Source organism: Hippoglossus stenolepis, chromosome 10 (genome assembly GCF_022539355.2).
Source record: "Hippoglossus stenolepis isolate QCI-W04-F060 chromosome 10, HSTE1.2, whole genome shotgun sequence".
Taxonomy (NCBI): Eukaryota; Metazoa; Chordata; class Actinopteri; order Pleuronectiformes; family Pleuronectidae; genus Hippoglossus; species Hippoglossus stenolepis.
In genome coordinates this window covers 7,369,635-7,394,645 of record NC_061492.1, presented here as the reverse complement: position 1 = coordinate 7,394,645, position 25,011 = coordinate 7,369,635, and the positions used below count along the sequence as shown (strand labels likewise).

Here is a 25,011-nt window from a genome sequence, read left to right as displayed (position 1 = left end):
AGACGTGCTCGGCCCCCGGTTTTAGCAAAGCCTTTTCTCACCAAACGTGGCAGAACAAATTAACCTTGATGTGTGTGTTCGATGGAAATGTTCAACTCTTGAGATTTTTTCAGGGGGGGCGTGCCGTCTGACCTCCAGCAACCTTAGACTTCACAGAAAATGAGAAGGGCAGGAATAAATTCGAGAAGGCGAGTTTCGCATTCTTTGCAGGTTAAAAGTTTGTATTTTAGCACTTCAGAGAGTATGTATGAGCTGTGCATTTAAGATGCAGAGATTTCATTCTGCCCCTACCTCTGTGTGGGACTCGCCTCGCTGTGTGTTTGCAGGCAGACACTAACAACACTCCCTCTTCTCCATTCAGGGCTTTTGGTTCCTGAGTGCCTTGCTCTCATTAGGCTGCGGTAGTAAGCCGTTTGGCACCTGCTATAAATGCGACCACCACCCGCTCATTAACACCAGTGAAAGCGTGGCTGGCAGCCGCTATCCCCGCCCGGGCTTGTCAAGTGGCCCCCGAGTTAAAATTAGCGACGTTTTACAAACAATTTCCCCAACTCGTTACATAGTTAGGTGTTTATGGGAAGATGGCTGACTCTGACTTCGAGGCGGTGTGTGTGTGTGTAATAAGCACACGCCAGGTTAAGATGAGCTGTCCCCCATAATACACCATAATTTGCCCACAAATTCAAACTGAACTTGTGTCCACTTCCTCAGGTGTTACAAAAAAACCAACTTCAGAGGGACTAGTAGCATATAAGGCACCACACTGTATATCCTATTATTATAATTGCTTTTTTTACAGTATCTGGCTGCTGCTTCGAACCTTTTCTTAAGAATCTCATCCTTTATCCATCAGGCTCAGTCTTGGCCTCCTAACTGTTCCCTCCCCCCCCTCTTTGTTAGTGTTTCTATTCCCAGTCTCACATTTCTACCTCAAGGTCCGCGTTGCATTGACTTGTATTAATTCTGAGTAGGATTCAAAGTCCATTTATTTTCTTTAGAGTATGGAAAGGCCTTGGTGACATGGCTCCCCTGTGTTTATAATTTTGCTTGTTTCAATTTGTGCTCGGCCTCCCCTGACATGATGTATCGTGCACCACCGCCTTATCTGTTGATGTACAGTTTTAACCTTTCCAGAAGGTTGCCCCTCTCCACTCTGAGCAAACGGGTCTCCCTTCTTCTTTTTTTTCTCTCCCCTTTTTCCACCTCACCTTTCCATCCAGAGCACAGGAAATACATCCAAGCCCGCCAGCTGAATATAAAAGAAGAGCATAACCCCTTTTCTAAAGTCATCTAATGTAAATGTTTAGGTTTTGTTTCCATAACATTACCATTTTAAGAGTTGGCGGCCATGTGCAGCAGTGGACCGTGGAAACGATGAGAGTTTTCGGGTGCTCGGGCTTTGTGCGGCGCTGAGAGGCTGAGCTATGTGTGTGACATTGCGGTGAACTTGCAGCGTGCATCTGTGGGCTTTCTCCAGGGCTGTTAGCTTTGGCCTGTTTGCTCATAGATACAGCGCCGTAAATCACACACTGTAAAACGCAGAATGCGGGGATGGGGTGCAGAAGCATGTACCGCTGCAAGGGCCTCATGGAGGGAGGGGTGTGTGCGTGTACAGTCACATATTTTTTCATGCATGTGTCTGTCTCCATACAAGTACTGTATGTAAAACATGCACTGCCTCGAGGCCCGGCCGACGCAGTACAGTACATGTGTACATATAGCTGGCAATGTCACAACATCTGATTTTTTGCACTCCGGGTTTATAATTTATGCTCTTAAAATACCTTGTCGAAGTTGTAAGGTTAACCTTCTAGGTATTTATTCTAATACCATGAATTATGACCACACAAATGACTAAAGATACCTGTAACTGTAATTAAAATATAACAACAAAGGGTGTTGGAGTCAGTAATTTAATATGAAATGATTGATCACCGCTTCAAGGTTTTATGCACTTTACCTTGGAGCTGAACTTCTGCTGCTCTCTGTGGCCCTTTAGCTTGCTTCCTGTCTAGGTCTCCAGAGGCCCCACAACATTGTTAACTGTCTAAGGATAGAGTGTCTGGGACTGAAGCACTGTCAGCCCCCCGAATCTGGTCTTGCATATGGTAACGGAGGAGCTCTCCACTCAGAGTTCAACTGTGACATGTCTTTATGCATGGCAGCTAATGTTCAAAGAATAGGTATGATCTATATGAGGCAGAGAGGGGCCACCAGTGGCTCTTTGGGGCATAATAAATAGCTTGAAAGATGATTTATTGCCTCTGTGAGGTGAAGTGGTGAAATAACGTTGCACATTCCCAGAGAAGAACTCCTCCATTTGTGGTTATTCCTGCACCTTTATCAGCCGATCTTCAGGTCTACGGGAGCTGAAGTGTCCATGGAGCACGATGATGAGACGGAAAGACCCAAAAAAATCACACCTTACTTTCAAATAGCCTGAACTTGACTCCTCCGTTGTTTGGCAATTCATTATTTATAGCTCTTAGGAACTGCGAAACTTTCCAGCTGAGGCAAAGTTGCTTAATCTTTCAAAGTGAACGTGAATGAAACAGCTGGACACAGTTGGACCGGCCACCATTAACCTCCAGATGCGTTGTGTTTAAGTCTCCGAGTTTTGTCTTGAACTCTGTGTGCTCTGCTATGTGCCAAAGGCTTTCGACGACGGCATCCGGGGGCCTTGGTGTAGAGCTTTGTTATTTCGGATTATTGTTATTTCGCTGCCATTGTAATGTGATCGAGTGTGTATCACCCTGTCAGAAAGATCTTAATCTCCCTGGCGGCCTTTTTTTGATTCAGCACATGTTTCCTGGATGGTGATCAAAGTAAAATACCTCAGCGACCTTATCTCTCATAGATGAATCTCACTGGTGTCCCACCTTTCTAACTTATTCCTGTATTTCTCCTTTGTCTAATATGTCCACTTCCAAAGTCAACAGCCGTAAGCATTTTGTGGTTCTGAATTTGACAGCAACTCATTGATGGCTTCTTCGGAACTCTGTGAGACGTCAGCGATGATGCACTAACAAGAGCCCGGCGTTTGTTTATTTTTTGTTTTGCAACGCAGGTTTGGTCCGGGCCTCGTGATTTACTGGTACGGCTTCATAGGAGAGCTGGACTGCCAGAGGGACCGAGGTATCCTGCTTAAAGACTGCTTCCCTACAGACATCGCCACCCTGTGCGTTGCCACCCAGCAGGACCAACTGCCACAAGAGCCAGAATAAGGACAAAGAGTGAGAAAAGATGAGAAGTGGAGCAAAAAAAAAAAACACCCAAATAAGTAGATGGGAGGATGAATGGAAGGAAAGAAAGAGGAAGACAAGGAGGCGGGGAGGGTTGGAACACTGAACTACACAGGGGTGGATACCGAGATCCAGAAGCAATTTGGTTTTCCTGCAGTGTGAAACAACTGCCCTGAACTCCGCCTGACCCTCTGTCTCTGTCTGTCTCTCCCTTTCTTCCTCTCGTTCAATGCCCCAAAGCTACCACATGTAAATACACACCAGCACTCTGTATATCTGACAGCACAGGGTCAGATTCATACCTGTGTGCGAAACACACTCTTGGCTGCTTTCCTGGTTTGCGGTCGGCTCCTGGCCCCTGGATGGCCCCGTGCGATGGACAGCCAGGGTGAGAGCCGGGGCCAAAGCAGGACATCGGGCCCTTCCTTATCACACCCAAAGCCCTGGCCTTTGTCACTCTTTCCTCCTCCGTTACATTTGCGCAGATAAGCGAGGTGCGGTCCGCGTGGACGCCTGTCTCTCACCTGCGTCACTCAGTGCCCTCTCACTCCCTCTCCGGGGGGGTAAACAGGATCATTTCTGATTAAAGCTGACCTCATTGTGACCCGTTTCACTTCACATTAGAAAATCTACTGAGGGCTGCAGCGAGGGCTCACATCACAGCTTTAATCCATCACACCAATATCAAAACATTGTAGCAGTGTATTTCGGGTGGATTATCCTTTAACTTTCTCAACTTTTACATTTCTATAGATTACTTAACTCTGAATCTTAATTTGTTGTAGTAGTTTTTCACACAGAATCTCTCCTTTGCTTTTTTTTCATTGTGTTAAAATGAGGAAAAACTCAGTCTCTGCTGCAGTTAACTATTTTTCTAATCATTGTCATTAACCAACAAAAAAATACGGTAATCGCAAAAAACTCACAATCGCGCATTTATTAGTTACTTTATCAACTTAGTTAGTTTTTACTTTAACTAACTTTATTAGTTTAATAGATTAAATCATCTGTTGAGCCAAAATGCTAATTATTTGCCGCTGTATTAGCTCCATTAGGGTTCTGTAGTATTGCCCCCCCCAAAAAAAAATTATTAATCCATGTTTTTTTATATCTCACATTTTACATGGTAATGATGTATGCAAAAAAAATGTACGCTGCCGTTTTTTATGTTAATAATTAATAAATAAGTTTTGATTAAAAAAAATTGAATCTATTCTCATTATGAAGGTTAACATCACAAACTGTACGTCTCTGTTGGCGTCCACAGGTACATAGAAACGCCTGAGTTCCATTTTAAGGTGAGTGAGCATCCAGCACTCGTGTGTTGCACATCTTTACAATCCCAGTACCTTTTATGAGCAGATACTAATGGAAGAAACACAGCTGGGCTAGGGGAACCAGAAGTGAACATAAAGTTGAGTGATGCTTTTAGAGGCAGATATGCACTGCCTATAGGGGGTCTCTGTCCTGCCCTCCTCTTTATTGCACTCAAAACGATAAGAGGGAAGAAAGTGAAGGGGTGAAGAACCTGCCACAGCCTCAGAGAATGTTTTATAAGAATCATTTTACACAGTATTGAGCCTCCTAACTGTTGGAGTATTGAAACTGAGTAAAGCAGAGAATGGATTTTTTTTGGTTTCCTAATATTACAGAGGCTTCACAGCCGATCTACTGTCGTGCAGAGAGAAGAATCCCAGCAGAGCTCAGGTGAAAGACACAGTGAGATACGAATGAAGTGATGGTGTAATCCTCCCCAAACCTGCTGCTGAAGAGAAAGAGAAACTCCCCAGTGCAGAATTAAAAATAAGCATTTCTATGTTTGTTCTGCACAGTCATGCACTGCTCACACAGTTAGAGAGATATGGAATGTGGAGGTTAAATACCACTAAAGTGTTGCTTGATTTGTTACCCTTAAACCTCTAACCCTCAGCCGGCTGCCATCTAGGCCTTGATCCCTCCATGAGGAGGCCACTGGGTCACCGCAGGGTCGCCAGGCGGCCATGGCTTCCTCTGCAAGGCCCCCCCTGCTCCATGTGGTACAAAACAACTGTCCCCATGTGTCCAGTTAAACAGGCCCTATTGCCTGGCCGTGGAATGCTTAGACATCAGTTTATGGCTCCTGTTGGACACAAAAACAGAGCCATTTTACTCGGGGAGGGAAAAAATTCTCCGTTGAATAAGAACAGGGGGAAAAAAATGGAAAACAGCAGATTCAGTTCCTCTCAAGTTTCAAGCCTTCCTGCCATTGTTTTCTAAGATGGCTGTCGCACAAACGAGGAGCCAGGGTCAACTCCTATAAATTAGGTTCTGCACACAATGCAAACTAAATATGGCTTTTTTAAAACCTACTTCAAAGGCACGGGCCGACGATGCCGTCAGCTGACAAGATTTCCATGATGCGAGTGTAAAAAATAGGAGAGAAAACAGCTTCCATCTGATGATTTTTAACAGCCAGATGTCTTTATATCTTGTTTTCCTCGCCCCTGTCTCCCACCTCTTTTTAGATTCATTGTTCTTGTCACAACAATGGGGCACTCGAGTGCTCTCCAAATAAGGCCAGAACGAAGAGGTTGCTTCCTGGGGCCAGGAACAACTCGGTTCTGGGGAAATTTGATCCTCGAGAGGCATCCAGAGAGAATCAGACTCTGCATACTGTATTTTTTTTGTAATAATGCTTTTGATTTAAAGGGAATCAATTGAGTGAGAAGTAGAAAAGAAATAAAGCATGTTATTAATCTTTTTTTTTCTTTTTCTGTAGCAATATTGACAAGAAACAACATGCACAATGATATATTTACATATTTTGTTCTGTGTCGTCATGCTGGTTACGATTCTTAAATCTTCGACTCCCATGTGTCAGATTTGTTTGATGCAGTTCACAGCATCCGCTCTGTCTGGCCCTGGGCTGTGGGCTATTGGAAGTCCACTCTCCACTCAGATGTACATCTTGGCCCAATCTCTTCCAGACCCTGCTGTTTTATGTCTCTTCAGCCAAGCTGCTAGATCGACCACTGAGACACAGAGAGCAGGAAAGGAGGACAGAACCAGAGAGAGAGTGAAGGGTAGGTTCTATCCCTCCAGCAGACCACCAAACGGACTTCCTCCATGCTTCTGGGTTATTTATGTGAAGAGGGCTCTGGCCCATTTCTGCCACAGGCAGCATGGTGCTTTTAGTAGGGATCCTCAGCCTCCCTCAGCCAGCAAGACATCACAGGGTGGAAATAAATAAAACGTTCTCCTGGAAGAGCCAGAGCAGCCGGTTTTTAAAATTAAAAAAGGATTTTTTTTTGTGGGCTTGAATAACATGGCTGGAAAATAAAAGCAGCCTCTCTACTAAGCTGAAGCACATATGGAGAGATTTGGTTTTTTATTTTTAGGAAGCTCTGCCTGCTAATCAGAGACTGTTATTTAAAAACAACAATGGATCATGAGAAAAATGGTCAGGGGGACTTTGAATGGCAGAGCGGTGGATGTTTTGACTGACGGGATTGGGGGCAGATGGTATGTCTGAGGGAAACTATGACACAGTAATATTCTTAGAAGGGTGTGGGAGATGTGGGGCTAGTTTAGTTTAGCGTGTATGATTCATTGGTTGAGCGGGACAAGCACAGACACTCCTGGGCGCTTCCAAAAAAATATTCACAGCTCTGAACACCCTGTAAAAAAGTCACTCCTGACACTGATGTGACATGTGATCACATGCACCCAGGGCATTATGAAATATTCCGCTTTTGACATCTCATAATGAGCAACTCGACAAGACACTTGGGCTGGATTGTATGTTGATGATATTATACCGAAGGGCATGGAGGAGAAACAAGGATGTAAGGTGTTGACTGGGCTTCTTGTTAACTGAGGTATTCCACTTAGAGCCAAGCTCTCATTTGCAAAAACATTTTGTCGTGCTGGCTTTGTAACCCACACCTTCAAATAAATCCAAGAAGCATATTTGGAGTTCCCACCAGGGAGACCTGATACACCATGTGTCTGTGGCCTTCTTTGGGGCCGTCGATCGCCCAGAGTTTAGCTAAGATGACACACATCAGCCATATTTTACGGTGGCTATTTGGCTTGTCAGATTTGATTTGTCCCCGTTCTTTTAACATATATCGTCGAGGATGGAAAGGACATGGGGAATACCGCAGAGGAGCATGGGGAGTTTGGTGGGTGGGGGGGGAGGAGGAAAAAAAAGGTTTCTGTCAGTGAAATGAAGGGAGCGTGCGTCTGCGTTGGGAACCACAGGGGTGACAGCCCGCACGGAGGCTGCCTGCTCCAGCATCGGCCACCGGAAAGGTCAGCCCCCCCAGAGTGACATTTGGACTGTGACAGAAGTGACCCAGAAACTGTGTCATCTCCTGTTCGCAGCGAGGGTCCAGAGGAGGCCCGCTAACATCCACAGGTACAGGTACAGGGTACAGCGTAGAGACGGGCTCGGGCTGGGGGGGGGGAGTGAGGAGGAGAACAGCGGGGTGGTGGAGAGGAAGAGGAGGAAGAGACAGCAGCGGTAGACGAATGAGCGCCAGTGACATTCTAAAAGACTGGAAAAATACAGCTGTGGAGGTCGCCAGGGGGAAAGAAGGTTAGTTGCAAGAGGCTGGAGACAAAATTTGATTCAGTCAAAACAAAGCCCGGCTCACCCTTTTCCCTCGTCCTCTATTTGTGAGCGTGATGGCCTGATGAGAGCTGTCGCCAAGCTTGTTATTATGAAATAAGTGCACTTAGGAGGAGGCGGGGCCAGCGTGCACGGGTGGCGGTGGCCATGGAGACGAGCGCAGCTATTATGGGATGCAAGCACCACATCCGGCGAGAGTGAAGCTTGAATCCAGGACACAATCACAGCCGCTAATCCAGCTGATAACAGCGGATATGGCCCTTTACATTTGTCAAAACAAGTCTTATCGTCTTTCACACCACAATAAATCCTGGCTTGAAATCCTGACGCGCAGTTGAGACAACTCCTCCGTTATGTACCGACTCGGCTTAATTTGGGGGGAAATCTTTGAAGGAGCAGATGCGATTGGTTATTTCATTGAATTGTTGCCACGGGCAACATAATATTTTTGAGCAGGAAAATTGTGAAGGGCATAGATGGAAGCAGCCGTTTAGCCAGACACGTCAAGAGAAGGAAGAGGCAGAGAGGGAGATGAGAGGAAGAGGTTGACTGGACTTTACTTTGTGTGTGTGTGTATGTGTGTGTATGTGTGTGTGTGTGTGATGCTTTACGAGTATTTTGTTGGGCCTTCACTGTGCTGAGCAATTAACTGTTTGGCTGAAAGCATGGTGTCAGCTCCAGTGCTCCTCAGCCCGAGCAACGTTGGCCATTTATCACTTTTACAACTCATTTTCACCCCAAAACACTCAAGCTCTGGAGCTGGATACAACCTCGCTGCTGCCGTGTCCTTGAGCTCCCGGTGACAGGTAAATATACATTCCCGTCCAAACACATGTCCCACACCGTCTATATTTGACTTATGGGAGGTCAGCCTGCGAGGGATCGATGTTGCAGTTCATTTTTAGAGGCCTGATGATGTCACGTTGCAGTGCACTGTGGGTTACGGGCAAGTAAACCTGTTGCTGCAAGAAAACTGCAGCCACCACGACTGTCTTCACTGACGAGTGAGTGAGGCAGCACGTGTGTGATTTTTTCTTACCTGCACTTTGAGTAAAACCCTTGAATGGACGGATTCTTGCTCCCTATCCCCTGTCACGTCATCACTTCCACTGACAACATCCCAGTCCCGCAGGGATCATCAGCAGGTCACACAAGAGGCAGGAGTGAATGGAGCGACGGGATGTTGTCATTCAAATGCAATGGATCACTTGAACCCCATCGCCCTGTTGTAATGACCCAGTGTAAGGACCTGTAATGTGGTTTTCCCCATTGGCTCGGAGGGAAACCCAATGCCGCGCCATTCAGGTGCGCGATAAAGTGCTTTTCACTTTCTGAGGACTTCCTGTCTCCAGTGGCGTTCTCCATTAACTCCTCACAGACAGACGAGAGCCTTCCCATTGGCCCGGACGCTCTTTATCTCAGCGGTTATTCTCTTCAGCCCCCCCCCCCCACTCACCCACTCCCCAGGTACAGGCGCTACCTGGCCCACAGATAAGATAGGAGGCCGGCTGCCTGTCATTATTGGCAGATGAAGGCTATCTGAGTATTGACAACAGTTTACGCTCCTTGTTGGGAAACAGAGTTGGACTTGTGAGACAGTTGCACACAGGGCTTCTATTGTCCAGGGGGAGATATGAAAACCCCTGTGGTCCCACACCCAAATAGCCTCATGTCACCCCCTCCCCTCCCTCTCTCCCCCTCCTGCTCCTCTTCAGTTGGCTTCTATTTATTCACACCAGCTGTAGTGATGTGCTAAAAAAGTTCTTGACACAAGCTATTGCTTTTCATCGCTGCAGCTTCCGACTGCTAACAGGGAGCCCTGCTCTGCCTGGCTGTCTCCTGGGCTGTGCAGGAAATAACAGCAGCACACACACACACACACACACACACACACACACACACACACACACCAGGGTTTACACAATAAAATTAAAAGATGAAATATCTGTCTAGGATTCCTGACGTCAACATGTCATGGAATTATTTTTGTGTAAATGAAGAAAAACAAAGAAAGAGGCTCAGGGTTTGTGTTTGAGTCACAGCGTGGACGCGTTTACATTCTTCCACGCACTGTGTTTTGTAACGTAAACCGAGCAGAGTCACTCCCGCGATTCCTCAGTCGTTACGCATCTTGAACGTTTCATCGAAAGTTATTTTGTGATGTCACCGAGTTGCGTAGGACTCGATCCGCCAAGTGGGGAAAAAACGGATTAAAGACCAAATAAAGAAATAACGACGATCGTTGTTTATAAAAAACAAACCATTGACGTCTGCGTTCTGCTTGAATTAAAAACAAATTAAATTGACATTTCCCCCGAAAATTCCTTTGTGCAATGTAGATTATTGCAACATGAAATCTAGACCAAACCATTTCTATTTTCATTTTCAGGAATATTAAAGGCAGTAATGTTCTTGGTGTCTTTCTCTTTTTTTTTATCGATTTCAATATGTCCATCGCTTTTTTTTGTTGTTGTTTATAAAAAACGTCAATACACGCATTTAATTAATATTTTTTTACAAGAAATTAAAGTAGTTCGTTTTTTACTGTTATTTTAAATAATGTTACAAATACAGGCCTATGCAGGGATGATGGATTTCAGGTCATAACAACAAACACTAAATACTAAAGAGTATATTGGAAATATGAAAATAAACTATTATTATTTGTATCATCATAAAATGTATGTTTTATGATTTTTGTTGTTGTTTTTTATTATTTAAAGATGCTAGCCGATATTTATTTGTTGTATTGGATTATTATTATTGTTGTTATTATTATTATTTTTAAACCAACCCATGCTCCATAATGAATTGGACCACCTCTGTCTCTCCTTGTTATTTCCTCCAGAGGAAAGTAACTCCATCCTGTCTTCTCCCTCTCTCTCTCCCTCTCTCTCTCTCTTTCCTCTGTGTCATTACACTGTTTTGAAAAATAAGGAGAGGTTTTAACTGCCATCTGAGACGATAATGGTTACCGATTCTATACTTTCAGTAATAATCTTCAAGTGGGCCGTGATTAATGATGTCTGCGTTGGAAGCGGCTCCTTCAGGCCCCTGGATGACTTCAGCTCCTCAAACTCTCTCTCTCTCTTTCTTTATTTCTTCTCTCTCTCTCTCTCTTGCGGAGATGTTGCGGTGGTGTATTATGAATTGCTCATTTCTCCCCACCCCCACCCCCACCCTGTCACACACACTGAGGAAGGGGAGCCGGGCAACAAGTCCCCAGGTGCAAAGCAAAATATTGACCCACACCATCCATCTTTATTGATTTTACCATCAACGTGGGCGCGTAATACATGCATAAGGAGCGTTCTACCTGTGAGTAAATATGAGACGGGGGGGGTCAGGCTCTCATCATCCCAGTGTATAGAGGGAACAGGCTGCAGAGAAAATGACTGGAGACACTTTTACCTGAGTGTAAAATAAGTAATAATCCAAAGAGTTGAACGGAGATGATGGGATTTCTCAATATTTTCTGCAAGAAATGCGAGTTGAAGCGTCTCCGAGGCTGGAGTCACATCTGCTGCCTCTGTAAACACATTTACTTTGGCCTCCAGAAGGGGTCGCCCTCCTGTAATAACATGTGCGCCCAAGGGTGTGGTGGTGGTGGTGGTGGTGGGGAGGGGGTGCCATGCAGCTCTCTCCCTCTCTCCCTCTATCCCTCATTCTCTCTCTGTCTCTCTCTATCTCCCCTAAGCCATCGAACATCTATATTATATGCGAGTTATTAATTAATTGAGTTGATAGATATGCGCACATTAATCAATAACCTGGAGTCATTTTATATTTTAGAGACCCCCCCCCCAACACCACCACCACCACCACCACCCTTGTCTCTCTCTCTCTCTCTTTCTTTTCCTCTACCTCTCTCATCCCTTCTTCTGTTTGTTTACACTTTCTGGTGAAGATGTCTCACTTTGCTGCAGCTTCCTGTAGGATTTTTAAAAATTAAAATTAAAAACGAATCAGCAGCAGATTAAGGGGTGGGGGGGGTCAGTGATTTCACTGCTCGGACTCTCCTAGTTTCATACAAGGGAATCAAGCAGCAGATATATTTGTGACTCTCGTGGCTTCTCTCGAGCCACAGAACTGTGATTATTTCACTGGGAAGAGAAAACGGCCGAACGGTGACAGGCGCAGCTCCGGATGGAGAAGGCCTTGGGCTCGGCTAATTAAATCTTAACTGATTGAAATAAAGGTTTCAGTAGCTCAAGGCTCCACTAAGCTGCGGCTATTTCCCTTTTTATTGCGCTTTATTTATTCTGCACTCACATGCACCCCCCCCCCCCATCTCCCTTCTCCCTCTCTTTTTTCTTTCTGCCTCCCCAGCAACTTCACATGCATTCACACACACACACACGGACACACACACACACACACACACACTGGTCACCGCAATCTCCAGTCTCTGCTCATGCCCAAGCCCCTGTAGCTATGTTATTTCACTAATTATGATTTTTACATCCTTAAGATTAATTTTTGTGTGTGGGGGGGTGGGTCTTCTTGCGTGTGTGCGTGTGTGTTTGTGGTGAAGGGGGGAGAGGAGGAGGAGGGTGGGGTGGGGGAGACTGTCACTCATTTTTAAGAAGACAAGCACCACTGAAGTGTGAAAAGGAAAAAAAAAAATCGCCTCTAATTCAAGTACACCGGCGGCCACGCGCACGAGGGTCCCGGTCGAGTATCACCCATATCATTTATTTTCTATTTTTAAATATTCCCCCCCCTAAAAAACAAACTCAGATTTTCTGCAGCCTCGCTCTAAAATAATGATGCATATTATTTAAATTATCTGTCTGGACTTATTTGATCTATGAATGTATATATTTTTTATTTATTTGTAATTTATTTTACCATTATTTAAAAAAAATAACCAGATTTGTGCAATTTTCCGCATATTTAGTTAATATTCTAATATGTCAGGCCCTTTTAGGTTTTTTAGATAAAACCCTAATTTCTTATTTATCAAAATGCCATCGAATAAATAAACGTGTGCGTCGTCCTCGTGAAAAGGGCAGTGAGGAGCCATCGGTGGCTCCGTGCACGTGTAGTTTTTCTCCCTCCATTGTCTGAGGAATACACACACACGCACACGCGTACACACACACACCATCATAAATGATAAACAGATAATGGAGCTGTCTCCTGCAGACACGTTCATCAGCGGCAAATGGGAGCTGGCGCGCGGCACCGAGGAGAATTAAGGCGCAAGAGTTTGCAACATTCCTGCAGGGGATGAGTTGTTGACAATTAAAGAACACACACACACACACACAGAGAGAGAGAGAGAGAGGGGGGATCCGTGCACTGACCGTCTATATTTTGTTTATTTCAGTGGAGTCATTTTCCTGCTTGACCAACAAAAGAAGATTCCTTTTTTAAATGTTTAATTCTAAGGCCCTTTTCAACACTGCATCAGGTGTTGCTGCCTTTTGAGCGTCTTTTTTTTATTGAGTCAACATCAATTGGAAAAAGAACATTTGAATGTGAACCTTTGAATCTTTAGGTTTTACGAGCTGCTATTTAACTACTTCTATTAGGAGAAGAGGATCATATACGACAAATGTGACTGGATGTGTTCTCTCTGAGCTCGGGTGAAATATTTCCTCATGTGATAAAGACGCGTTGTAAATGTAAAATGGAGAGAACAACTCAAACGAGGGGCTTTTCTTCACTTCGAGCAACACAACAGAAAGAAAAAGACAAAACAGGCTTCAGCCACAATCCTGGAAAAAAGAAAGAGAGAAAGAGAGAGAGGAGTGAAATTCCGACATGAAATCTGTGACCAGATGAAGTTTTCGCCTCTCACTCGATTGTCTTTGCAGAGTTTGGTTTGCTCAACCCTGTCTTTTATGTTTCTTTTTTTTTTGAAAAAGGAAGAAGAGGAAGAAGAAGAAGAAAAAAGAGAGAAGCAGCCAGAAAGGCTTTTGGGTGCTACTATAATAAACCATTTTCCCCGGGCTTTATTGATCAGTCACTCTGAGCTAATGTAATTATCCTCATCAATAGGGGGACTGCAGGGAGAATCATTATGCGGTTGACATTGATAAATGATCAGCCAAATGCGGCCCTTTTCTCCCAGGGACCCCCGCCTCTGACCCGCTGCACACAGGCCCACATAACGTAGCCATAGAAACACCTTATGGCAGGAGGAGAGAAAAGTGCTGAAATGTTGAAAAAAGAAGGAGGCCAACACACACACACACACACACACACACACACACACACACACACACACACACACACACACACACACACACACACACACACAAAACCTAAAAAACTGTCCCCCAGAGCGAGACACTTTGGGGAGAGCCAGCTGCAGAGCGAAGGACTCTGCAGCTCCCATGCGTGCGTGTGTGCGCGTCCGTTTTCATGACCAGAATCAGCAGAAATAAACTTTGCTTTTAAAACGTGTTTGCAACCAGATGCACTCACGCATCTTTTATAAAAAACACATACACACATACACACACACACACTTTACCAGATGCTCAACAGCACAAAAAAAAAGAGCCAATAATGTAGGAGCGTTATTAACATGTCGCCTCTGTTGCGCACGGTGTCTGCAAGCGCGTAAAAGTGCGCGTGGACTTTTTGTTTTTTAATATTGTTGCACGGCGCGTCGGTGAGCGTCTTCCCATTGCATTGTGCAGCAGCGCAGAGGGGGGAATATATTCCTTATTTTATTCGTGCAGCAGCAGCCCGGACTGGCTGTGACAGGGAGGAGATGAAGGGGAGGAGTTGTTTAGCTCGGCTGGATCATCCATCATCCCTGTCACACCAAATCGGCAAAAGGAAAGCAGCAGAGGCAATCTACCTTCTGTCTCATCGGGGGGAAGGAGGAGGAGGGAGGGAGGGAGGAGGAGGAGAGGGGGAGGGGGAGAAAAAAGAAAAGAAAAGAGGAGGAAAAAAAAAAACTATTAATATTAAAATCCTCTCCATCCACAGTAATCCTCACGTTTTCTCTCTTTTTCATCTGATAATCTCCGCACAAAACGGAGGACTTCTTCCTTCCGTTTTATCCACACAATAATGGAGCTAAAAGACAGAGAGAGGGAGAGAGAGAGAGAGAGAGAGAGAGGGAGGGAGAGAGAGAGAAACACATAACAGGGACTTTCTACGTGTTAAATAGTTCAGAGACGAGGAGGCATCATTGACTAGATTCTCCTGTAAAACCAATAAAATACATGCATGTTTTTCTTTCCCCTGGTTGAGGCCTAAACCAGCTTTTTATAAGGAACAACATGTGACACATGCGGAGATGCTGTGTGCAGGTATTGTGTCCGCAATTTCATTACAACCCTTCGCAACATGCCAACTAAACACTAAACAACCCAAATAGAAATAAAGCTGTAACACGTTAACATGCATTAAAATGATCTAACAAAATTGTATGTATTTTAAAGTGATTCAAATTTGGAAAAAGAGCTTTCTGGGCGTTACCAGAAATATTTGTTTTGTAAAAAGAATTATTCTGATTTTCATCACTCAGTTTTTTGTCTCTTGTTTTAAAAAAAAAGAAAAATAAATCTGTTAAATAAATAAATCCACAGGCCTTAGCTTCAAAACAGGGGAATCTGTGTTTGATTCTAAATAAAATGTATTTTACATCAGCAGCCTGTTGAATTCTTTTTTCTTTTTTCATTATTTAATAGAAAATAAATTATCAGGTCACATTAAGACTATTATTAAATTTTTAAATGAATATTGCTGCAAAATAAGAAAAAAAGAGCAGGCCACATGACAATAATAAGAAATATACAGCTCAACTTATAAACGAAAATCCAAGCCAGGCCAGTTTAAGTGCAGCAAATGAAAATAATAAAATCAACTTGAATTGTATTATTATTATTATTGTGATTATTATCATAAATAATAAATGTAATATTATTATTATTATTAATAAATCAAATATCATTACAGTTTGTAGTAGATGACTTGTTATATTTGTAGAGTAACACACAGGATTCGGGCAGTGATAAACAGTGTTTCCCATAAAAATTAAAAACAAATAAAAAGGAGTGAAGGAAGATAAATCCAGCGCCATGGAAGCAGAGGTTTTTAACTCGTGTGAGAAGGGCACAGACTATTTCAGGAGAAGTGAGGTTGTCATTTCTGGTTTAAGGCTATGACTTGGATGGCCGCGGGCGAACACAGGCGAAGAGGTGGAGGAAAGAGAGAGGAGATGGCCTATCAAAGCCCATTTGGGTGCTCGTGGACGGCAGTGCCGCTCGAGGCCGACAGGCGGCGCTGCAAAACGGCAGAAACGAGCAGAGCAGTCACTGACAGAGAGAGAGAGAGAGGGAGAGAGAGAGAGCTGTGGTTCTCACTACAGGAGCAATTACACCGGGGATGAGTCCTGACTATTGTTTGAACGACAGAGATGGAGTGAAGGGAGAATTTATCCAACGTAACTAACTTCTTTCCACATTAAGCTCATATGGGGCCTCTTTATAAAGGCAGTACATATTTAAAATAGCACCAAGTCTTTATTCTGTAAATAACAACCTGTGGTATAATTAAGTACAAATCAAACAGTATTCAGAAAATGTAAGATTTCCTTTTTTTATTTTGACATTTTGGCCCCTGGAGTTTAAGAGCTGAAGGCCGGAGTCTTCTTTCATCCATCTCCACTTCACTGCTGCTGTAGTTTATCGTTTGGTCTGAAGCTCAAAATGGCTCGGTGGTAAATCTGCTGTGTAATTTGCTCCCTTCATTTGCATCTGACAGTTGTTTATTATTCGGAGGAACATATTTGTGCGCCTAAATAAATTGCCACGGCGATATATATATATATATATATATATGTGTGTGTGTGTTGCGACCATCATTTGTCATTGTCGTTTTAAGAGGTTGTTCAATAACCAAATGGGCCTGGTTTAAACCAGCCACTGCTAATGGAGCTGGAGAAAATGCAACTTGATTGATATATTTTGATGAGTATTTGAAAAAAGTAAAAAATTTAAAACATTGTTGACAGGAGAAACCTTACCAGAAGCAAATTTTATAATGAGAATAATAATAATAAGCTAATGACTAATAATGATTAAAATGGGAAAATGGTGTAACACAGTTAACACAGTTAATCACACAAAAATCTAACAAAAATCAAAAATGAAATATTTATTACAGCATTTGTGACTGAACACCTTTTAAACATTACGTCACAGTCCTCATACAAGTATTTAATGTATTTTTGACAAAGCTTAAGGGAGACGGCATCTTATCATCTAGTGAGGAACACGTGCTGAAAAAGGAAGGAATTCATGGACATACAATATCAATGCCACAGCAGATCTGAAACTAGCAAAAACATTCTTTTTCAATTGAGGTAAACACATAGAATATCTAACATGAAACAATTAATAGACTGAACTCTGTACGAAGTTTGTTACAATATTCTCTCAGCTTTTTTTTACCCCCCCCGCCCCAAAAAAAGCATTGAGTTCATAATTTAAGTTTTTTTTTTCCTTTTTTTTTTCTTTAAAGTTTTAGGTTTTTTGGTGCATCAACCATCAAATGCTTCTCCAGTGCCACGGAATCAACGTTTGTGTCAGTATCGTCCGTATATGGCAAAGAATGTTGATCCGCGGGTGAAGGAGCGCCGTAGGATGTTGCTTTTCCACTGTGAAGCTTCCTTCAATCGGCTCTTACCAACGAGAGTCCAGGGTACAAAAAAATAAAATAATATTAAAATAAAAATGTATAAAACCAACACAATCCAGTGCTTGGGCAATTCAAACAAAGAACTTTTTTTTTTCTCCTTTAAAACCTACAGGGCAACATTCATTCATGAACCAAAAAAAAGAAAAAAAAAAAGAAGAAGGGGCATGACAAATGTTCAAACTGAATCTTCTGGAGAGATCCGGTGTCATTTAGCAGCCTTTTCCCATCATGCCCTGCTCTTATGGGGGACAGGACCTGATTGCCCTCTGTGGTCTGGAGCCTTTTTGAGATGTTCCATCTTCTTATTGTTTCTTTTTTTTTTCTTTTATAGTGCTGTGCTGCGAGACAGTTTCTCCTCCAGGAAGGAGCACACACAGTGTGAGAGAGAGAAAAAGGTTAACCTTTAATTCTAAAACTAGCTCAGGAAACATAAACCATGTGATCAACAAAAAATGCACAAGTTTTAACTTATTTATCTATACTTTTTATACTACAGTAGTTATAACTCTTGGAGTCTTTCTGTTGTTTCTTTTTTAAAACCTTTTCCGGAGTGATTTTTATTTTCGAAGCGTTTTTGCGCACGCGCGTCACATGAAAGTGTACAGAACAATGTTTATGAAGGTGTGTAGGTGAGTGTGCGAGAAGTGTGTGCCTGTGTGTGTGTGTGTGTGTGTGTGTCTGTCTTCGAATGTGTGCGTCTTGTCCATCCGTTGCACACGTGTACGTGTTCAGAACATCCTCTGTTGATCTTAACCAAAAGCCCAAGACTTTACAAAGTGTTCTTGTCAGCTTGGTCCTCCGTTTGGATGAAAGTAACAAAATTGACAAGTTTTAAAAAAAAAGAAGAAGAAGAAGAAAAGAATTATCACAGCTCATCTGGAATTCTGTTTCTTTAGTGTCAAATTCTGGTCAAAAGGGTTCAACGTTTTATTCTTAAAAATAGTCTCAAAATAGGATTTATTGTGAGCTGCTGCTTTCTTTTTTGTGTGTGACTGTTTTCTTGTAGTAGCTGCTGTTGTCAAAGTTCCCTTCTACTATTGGGCGTGGATGTCCAGGCCTTGTCCTCCAGCACTGGGGTCAATGGGAGTGAGCAAAGGGGGTCTCTGCGCAGACATGGTCATTCCTGGGTGCGACGAGGGTCCTCCGTGCATCAGCATGGCGTGGTGGTGGTGGTGGTGGTGGTGGGCGTGGTGATGCGGGTGGTGGGCGTGGGGGTGGTCGGGCAGGTAGGCGTGGAGAGGGGGTCCGTGTCGGTACTGGGAGGGGTGAGAGGTCATCTGATGAGGGTTGGTGAAGGTGGATCGGGCCATGCTCATGCCCACAGGACCGCTCTGAGGTGCGTACTCCCCCGGCATGCCTGGCAGACCTGCGAGGAAGACGGAAAGAGAGAGGAACAAATTAATAAAAATCATTTTCTCAGCGACGAGGCCCCCTCCTCCATTAACAAGGCCTTGATTCAATTTAAACACAACTCCCACAACAAAGAGATTTTATGACACTGCGTCTGTGACTGCAGCGCTTCTAGCTTCGCCCGAGTAAAGGGAGACATTATTGCGCCGGGGCTATTTTAGGCTATGGTGAGTGGTTTACAAGGCCCAATAGCGTTGTGGTCAGGTCTCAGGTTGGGAAACGATCCTCAGTCAATCCACAGACACTGGAGGTCCTGGAGGATGTGAGGAAAACCAACCAGCCGTATTGATGTGGCGAAGCGCTAATACTTTTACAAATGGAACAGTTAATTCCCCAGCTGACTTTAGTGACAAACTGAGCCGGCGCTCTCTCTTGGGGACGCGCCTCTGTGAACATATTTGATTTGGAGTTTCTTGCAGAAGTTATTGAATAATTTAGGGCTCGGTTTGCTGTTTAACCAAAGACAGTGAGCATTAAAAGCCTGGTTCCACCCCGGAATGAAAGCATCTCAGGCAAAACACGAGTCCTGCTCTTGATGCGTGGTGTGTGGGTTTTGGAGCTTAGTGGAGACAAGAGCAGGAAACAACAGCGAGACATAAGATTAAAGAGAAAAGGGAGGTGGGGTATGTTGATGTCCCTCAAGATGGACTCCACTTCACATGTGCATGGGCCCCAGCATGCTGGCATCTCTCACACTGTGACAGGACCCAGGACACAGAGCTGGCTCAGCAGTGCCACTGTTTGACTCTTCACACGGCTGTTTGTGGTAATCAGAAAGAAAAAGAAAAAGGGAGATGTGTGGGGATGGGGGGGTTGTTGTTCCTGGAGCCTGGGACTGGAGTATGGGAACATAGCTGGTCCAGAGGCCTGGACCTTGGGGAGACACAAGTGAGAGCAGGGGGTCCCCGCTGGAGCCAGGGGGCCTGGGTCTGGGATTGGGTCTGGGCCGGCCTGCTTTGTAATGTGAACCCCTGGGGGATTAGAAGCTGTAATAGGAGGGGAGAGGTCGCAGCAAGGTCACTAGGCATGCTCACTCTCTGCATTCCTCCACCTTAGTACACTGCAATTAAGAAATTACGCAGGAGGGCCCCGGTGAGGGAGGGGAGAAAAAAGGAAGAGGAGGAGGGTAGAAAGGAGAGAGGAAAGGAGGAGACAGCAAAGGCCAAGATTGATGGCCGGTCTCATCGGTGGAAAGCTGTGTCATTTTCTAATACTCCCTTTTGCATGTCAGTTCATTTGAAATGCACGTGTTTGTCAGAGCGGGTCTCTTAAAACCCCACTACCGGGGTCATAAAACAAATAAATCATGCAGGGGGGGTGTCGGGGGGTATGATGGGTGGTGCCCTCGCCTCCATATAACCTGGAGCAGCTCCTGTTAAAAGGCCCAGCAGATGTTTTTGACACTGTAAGCTGCTAATCTCCAGTCTTGTAAGCTGCAGTCATTCCGTTAAGTAGATCTGAGACACCCCCACCCCACACGTACACCCCCACTTCTTTATTAACAAGAGTGGTAAAACCATCTGAAGACAATAAGTGAGGACAGACTGGGCCTCTCTCTCTCTCGCTCTCTCTCTCTCCCTCTCGCTCTCCCTCCATCTCTCCATCTCTGCATGCCTGCCTCCCTGACTGGCTGTGCACTTCTGTTATGGCACAGCGGTCCTGCTCAATGACTGGCCATAATTAAGTACCAAATACACCATATTGTGTGGCTGTGTAATCAAATCAAGAGAGGATAATATTCCTCTGTATTGAGCTATTAATGTAATTGGTCATGAAGCATAAAGTATGTTACGTAATTAAATAGTCTCAAAATTATATAGCCCTATATTAAGAATTAGCCAACCTGAGCAAATGTTGTCTCTGTGTGGCTGTTTTAGGGAACATTGCTTCCTGATTTTTCTTTCCCCCACTCTCTCTCTCTCTCTCTCTTTCCCTGCTGCCATTAGCAACGACAGGAGGGGACGAGAGAAATGGAGTGAGAGACCCCGAGGAAGAGGGAGCGAGGGAGCGAGGAAGCGAGGACCAGAGGGGTGAAATGATCTCTGTCGGCAGAATTGCCGCTGTGACCCTTCGGAAAATCCAGTCTCCATTTACATATAAAGGGTTCTTTTAATCAAGGTAAGTGTTATTATATTGTGCCTCATTGGGCAAAGGGAGTTTAGGTGTTAAATAAAATCTCTTCTGCCCCGCCGCCTTCGGGATGTGATACGTCTTGATTTTTCAAATGTCAGCACTGTGGCACTAGCGGGAGGCGGAATGGCCGGCTTAATCAGACTGCCGCCATTTAGCCGTGTGTGTGTGTGTGTGTGTGTGTGTGTGAGTGAGTGATAGAGTGTGTGTGTGTGTGTGTGTGTGAGAGAGAGAGAAAGACAGTAACACTGAGGGACTGGATCTGTATGTGTGAAAGAGTTTCCCCTCCTTTTAGACGCAGCCATGCTTGTGTCTACAACCTTATAAATTCATCTCCATGTCTCGCTGCTCTTGTCTGCGAGTCTCGGGTCAGGCTCGTCTCCGCCCCCTTAAATCGTCTCCCTCCAGTAAAAATAATCAAAACACACAGTGCCCCCCACCACCCCCTGCACTCATTCCTCCCTTTACACAGCTCAAACCAAACCCCCAATGAAGGATCGGCCATGTCACCCACGGCCCGTATATCTCGCTCAGGACCGTAATGTACTGCAGTGTTCCCGTCTTTGCATATAAGATAATTTGGGCATCAATCCTTCCCCCAGACAGATTTATGTCACTCGGAGGACAGTTTCACTTCTCCTTCTTTATCGCTTCACTGGAGCCTGCTTAATTTCTCCCCGTCAGCCCCTTCCCCAGGAGATGTTATTTTTTCCCTAAATGTCCAACATTTGCATTCGCTGTCCAAGATGGGGAGAGTGATGGCGCTGTTGTGATAAATAAATTTCTGCGATGCCATGCCAGGTTGTTTCTTCCTCTCCGTCTTCTGTTGTTGTCGTTCCTGTGGTCTGGCGCCACAAGTCGGATCCTCTCTGTCCCAGGACGCGTCCCCCCCTTTTTTCCCAAGTCTTCAATTCATCCCTGGCAACTGCCGCACCCCCCACCCATCTCTCCCCCTCTTAAAGCATCTTGCTAAAACAGCCATGCATGCTAGCTCATAATTGTTGATGCCGGGGAGTAGGGGCTCACAGCCTGCTGCAGATTTATGGTAAGAGGGGGTATAGTGCTGATGAAGTGAAAGGGAGTTGTGTGTGAAAAAAAATTAATAAAATCCCACAGCCCCAAAAGTGAAAAATACAAGGAAAAGAGCCCAGTACTTACTTCCCCCTTTTTCTTTGCGTTTTGCTTTACAAGATGGAGGTTACATGTAGTGCCATTGCCCATCCATGCCCATATTCATCCCCATTCCACTCATAGGCCCTAGAAAGAAGAGATAAACACCAGAAACAAAAGGGTCAGCGGGAGTTTGAATCACAGAGAAGTCCACAGAGAAGAACCACGCACAGAGAGGATGAGGTCGGGTTAGCGTTAGATGGGAAATGATGAGAGTGTGAGGAAGAGGAAGATGCAAGGAAGTGGTGTTATTGTTTTTTTACTTTGCGTAGCAAATCCCCCTTTTCAGGATTTTTCCACATGTGTTAGATCAGAAAGAAAAAATAAATAAAACAAGCAAGACAGGCAGCAGACAGCCTGGTTATTGTGGTCGTGTAGCACGTGTTAGTGTTAGGTTTTGGCTGACTTGGGGTCCTACGCCGCGCTGAGGTGACTACATCTCATGCTGCAGGCAAGAAGGATCAGCGTAGATCAGCCGTGCGATATAACGCCGGGTGAAACTGGATGTCTGGTGGAGCAGGCATGGCAAAAAGAAGTGAGGACGGCGAGGAGAGGCGCTCCAGACTTACCGGCTGGTCGGATCCCCATGTGCTGCTGACCGTCCAGCACGAAGCTGCCCATTGGCTGGCCCTCTGGACTGTACGCTGCTCCTTGGCTCACTGAAGGATCAAGAAGAAAACCTGATTGTAGTCACAACGCGGACATGAAAAAGGGGGGGAGGGAGGGAGGGAGGGAAGGGGGGGAGAAGAAGAGAAAACACACCAGACAATCAGCAATTGTCCCAGCTCCAGCCCAAACATACTGTAAGACATTGTGCTCATGTTTGTGGACCGCAGTGACTGACGTGTGGCATGCAAACACGCATACAGTTGGTCCACGTGCATGCATGCAAGTGCACACACACACACACACACACACTCTCGCAGCCAGTGTCATTCAAAACCACACTCACAGGAGATACATTGTTCTCTGAAGGAGAGAAGGGAGCATGCAGTTTGACAGGGTGAGAAGAGTTTCTGCCGAGCCAGGAAATTCACCCAGTCAGTTCTTGAATCACGGCACACGGCGTAAATATGTCTATCATAACATACGATCTAAACGTGTAGATAATCCTACAGCTGCGAAATCCAATATTTTACGAAGGATTTATCTCTTGATCTGTCACAATATATAAGATAAAGTAGCAATCAATTTTCTCACTTGTATCTTGTTTTGTTTCTAATCAGCTCTAATGAACTAATGCTCTTTGGAGACACTAGAAAACACTGTATTCTGGCGCTATAACTGAATTATCTTGGATAATCTGTGATTCGTAAAAAGATTAAAGGGGGGGGGGAGTGGGTGGCGTTTAGTCATGCTGTTTCCGTGGAGATTGTTGACTGGCACATATTGGCGGCATTCCCGTCAAATGTTCCACACAAAAGTGCAGCGCCTTTAGAAAAGAGACGCCCACTGCACTCGCATCTTTTTAATCGTGGCTCAACGATCTCCACCCCGGTGTGTGCAGGAGATCTTTTTTAAGACGGGAATTTGCTAATCAACAAAAACAGCTTTTCCCTGCCTGAGACAAATTACTCTGCTTCTTTGCGGTAATGCCACAGTCAATGAAGCTTAGGGTGACTGAATCTTTCCACGGGATCACAGACAGGAATGTTTACTACTCACTTTGGGCTTCTTTTTTTTTGTAATCCGAACACAATAGATATCAAATAAATGTGTCCTTCATTAATGGTATGAAACTTTGCACGGAAATCTCTCCCTCCATCGGCGTTAAATCCAAATCAAAACATCTACTGCTCCTACGACTTGAATTTTAAATGTTCAGTACGAATAAGATTCTTCAGGGGATGAAATTAAAAACACGGCAGGAAAAAAAGTGAGCGCAACCCAAAACAAAACGGTGCAAAAAAAAAAAAAGATAACTCGTAAATTGCTGCTAGCATTTCTGCTACTCCTCTTGTGTCCAATTAGCAATTCACAGATAGAGTGCTAATATTCCTCTCTCTCCAGTTAGACTGGGAAATCTCCAATTAGAGTCAATCAGTGAACGGCCCACACCACCGCCGAAACACATCTCATTGAGAAAATGGAAAAGGGGATGAAGGGAGGAAGAGTTGGAGGAGGGAGAAGAGGGGGTTCAAAATGTAGAGGACCCCTTTGATACAAAATCTGGGCTCCAGACATGATGTGCATGCCAGGATTTGAAAAAAGACGTCCTCATGCTGAGGAGAGACAGGAAGAGGGAGCGGATCTCTACTGTACGTTGGCTGGGTTGTTTTTTTACCTGCTCGATTTGACTGGTCAATCATAGGCTGTACTATTCTTCTCCTGGCATTGATGAACCTGGCAGAGAGAAAGAGAGAGAGAGAGAAAATGGAGAGAGGAGAAAAACAAACGTTAAATCACCCGGCATTCACACTCGGACAGATTCATCACAAGCCACCACAAAGACAAAACAGTTTTGCATGACTTAATGGCAACATTAGCCACCGCGTCCTTGAGAGAGAGGCGCTCGCGACAAAACAGCAACAAACAAAAGGGCAATTGTGTGCTGACTTGGGAACCCAGCGAGGGATACTTTTAATGTTCCTTATGATCTATTCCCCCCTCTTTTAATAAAGCTTTTGATTACGTTTGGTTGCTATGGGCACCGGGGAGACATTCCTCAAGTATTAAGTGCAGCCCGGGCACAGAAGAACCCTCATCATGGCACATCCCTTTCTCCCTCCGTCTCTTAGAGGCATCACAACTTAACACGGTGTACAGTATCTCGTCTCCGGC

At 44.6% G+C, this 25,011-nt stretch overlaps 2 protein-coding genes across 8 annotated transcripts in view; one reads left to right on the top strand and one right to left on the bottom strand.

The window, feature by feature from the left end:
- Positions 1 to 4,446, top strand: part of cdin1 (CDAN1 interacting nuclease 1) — a 56,650-nt gene extending 52,204 nt beyond the window's left edge. Inside the window, exon 12 of the mRNA XM_035168842.2 lies at positions 3,068 to 4,446. Within this exon, the coding sequence (XP_035024733.1) occupies positions 3,068 to 3,224 (157 nt within the window). The 3' untranslated portion in view covers positions 3,225 to 4,446. The remainder of the gene's footprint in view (positions 1 to 3,067) is intronic.
- A 12,516-nt stretch (positions 4,447 to 16,962) lies between these two features.
- Positions 16,963 to 25,011, bottom strand: part of meis2a (Meis homeobox 2a) — an 81,355-nt gene continuing 73,306 nt past the window's right edge. For 3 of the 7 annotated variants that reach the window (XM_035167533.2, XM_035167534.2, XM_035167535.2), the window contains exons 10-13: positions 24,515 to 24,573; positions 22,800 to 22,910; positions 22,219 to 22,317; positions 18,747 to 18,886 (exon numbers count right to left, since the gene is read on the bottom strand). In XM_035167533.2, the coding sequence (XP_035023424.1) occupies positions 22,259 to 22,317; positions 22,800 to 22,910; positions 24,515 to 24,573 (229 nt within the window). In that variant the 3' untranslated portion in view covers positions 18,747 to 18,886; positions 22,219 to 22,258. Of the gene's footprint in view, positions 18,887 to 22,218; positions 22,318 to 22,799; positions 22,911 to 24,514; positions 24,574 to 25,011 lie in introns of all 7 variants that reach the window. The other 4 variants (XM_035167536.2, XM_035167537.2, XM_035167538.2 and 1 more) reach the window with 3 other exon arrangements.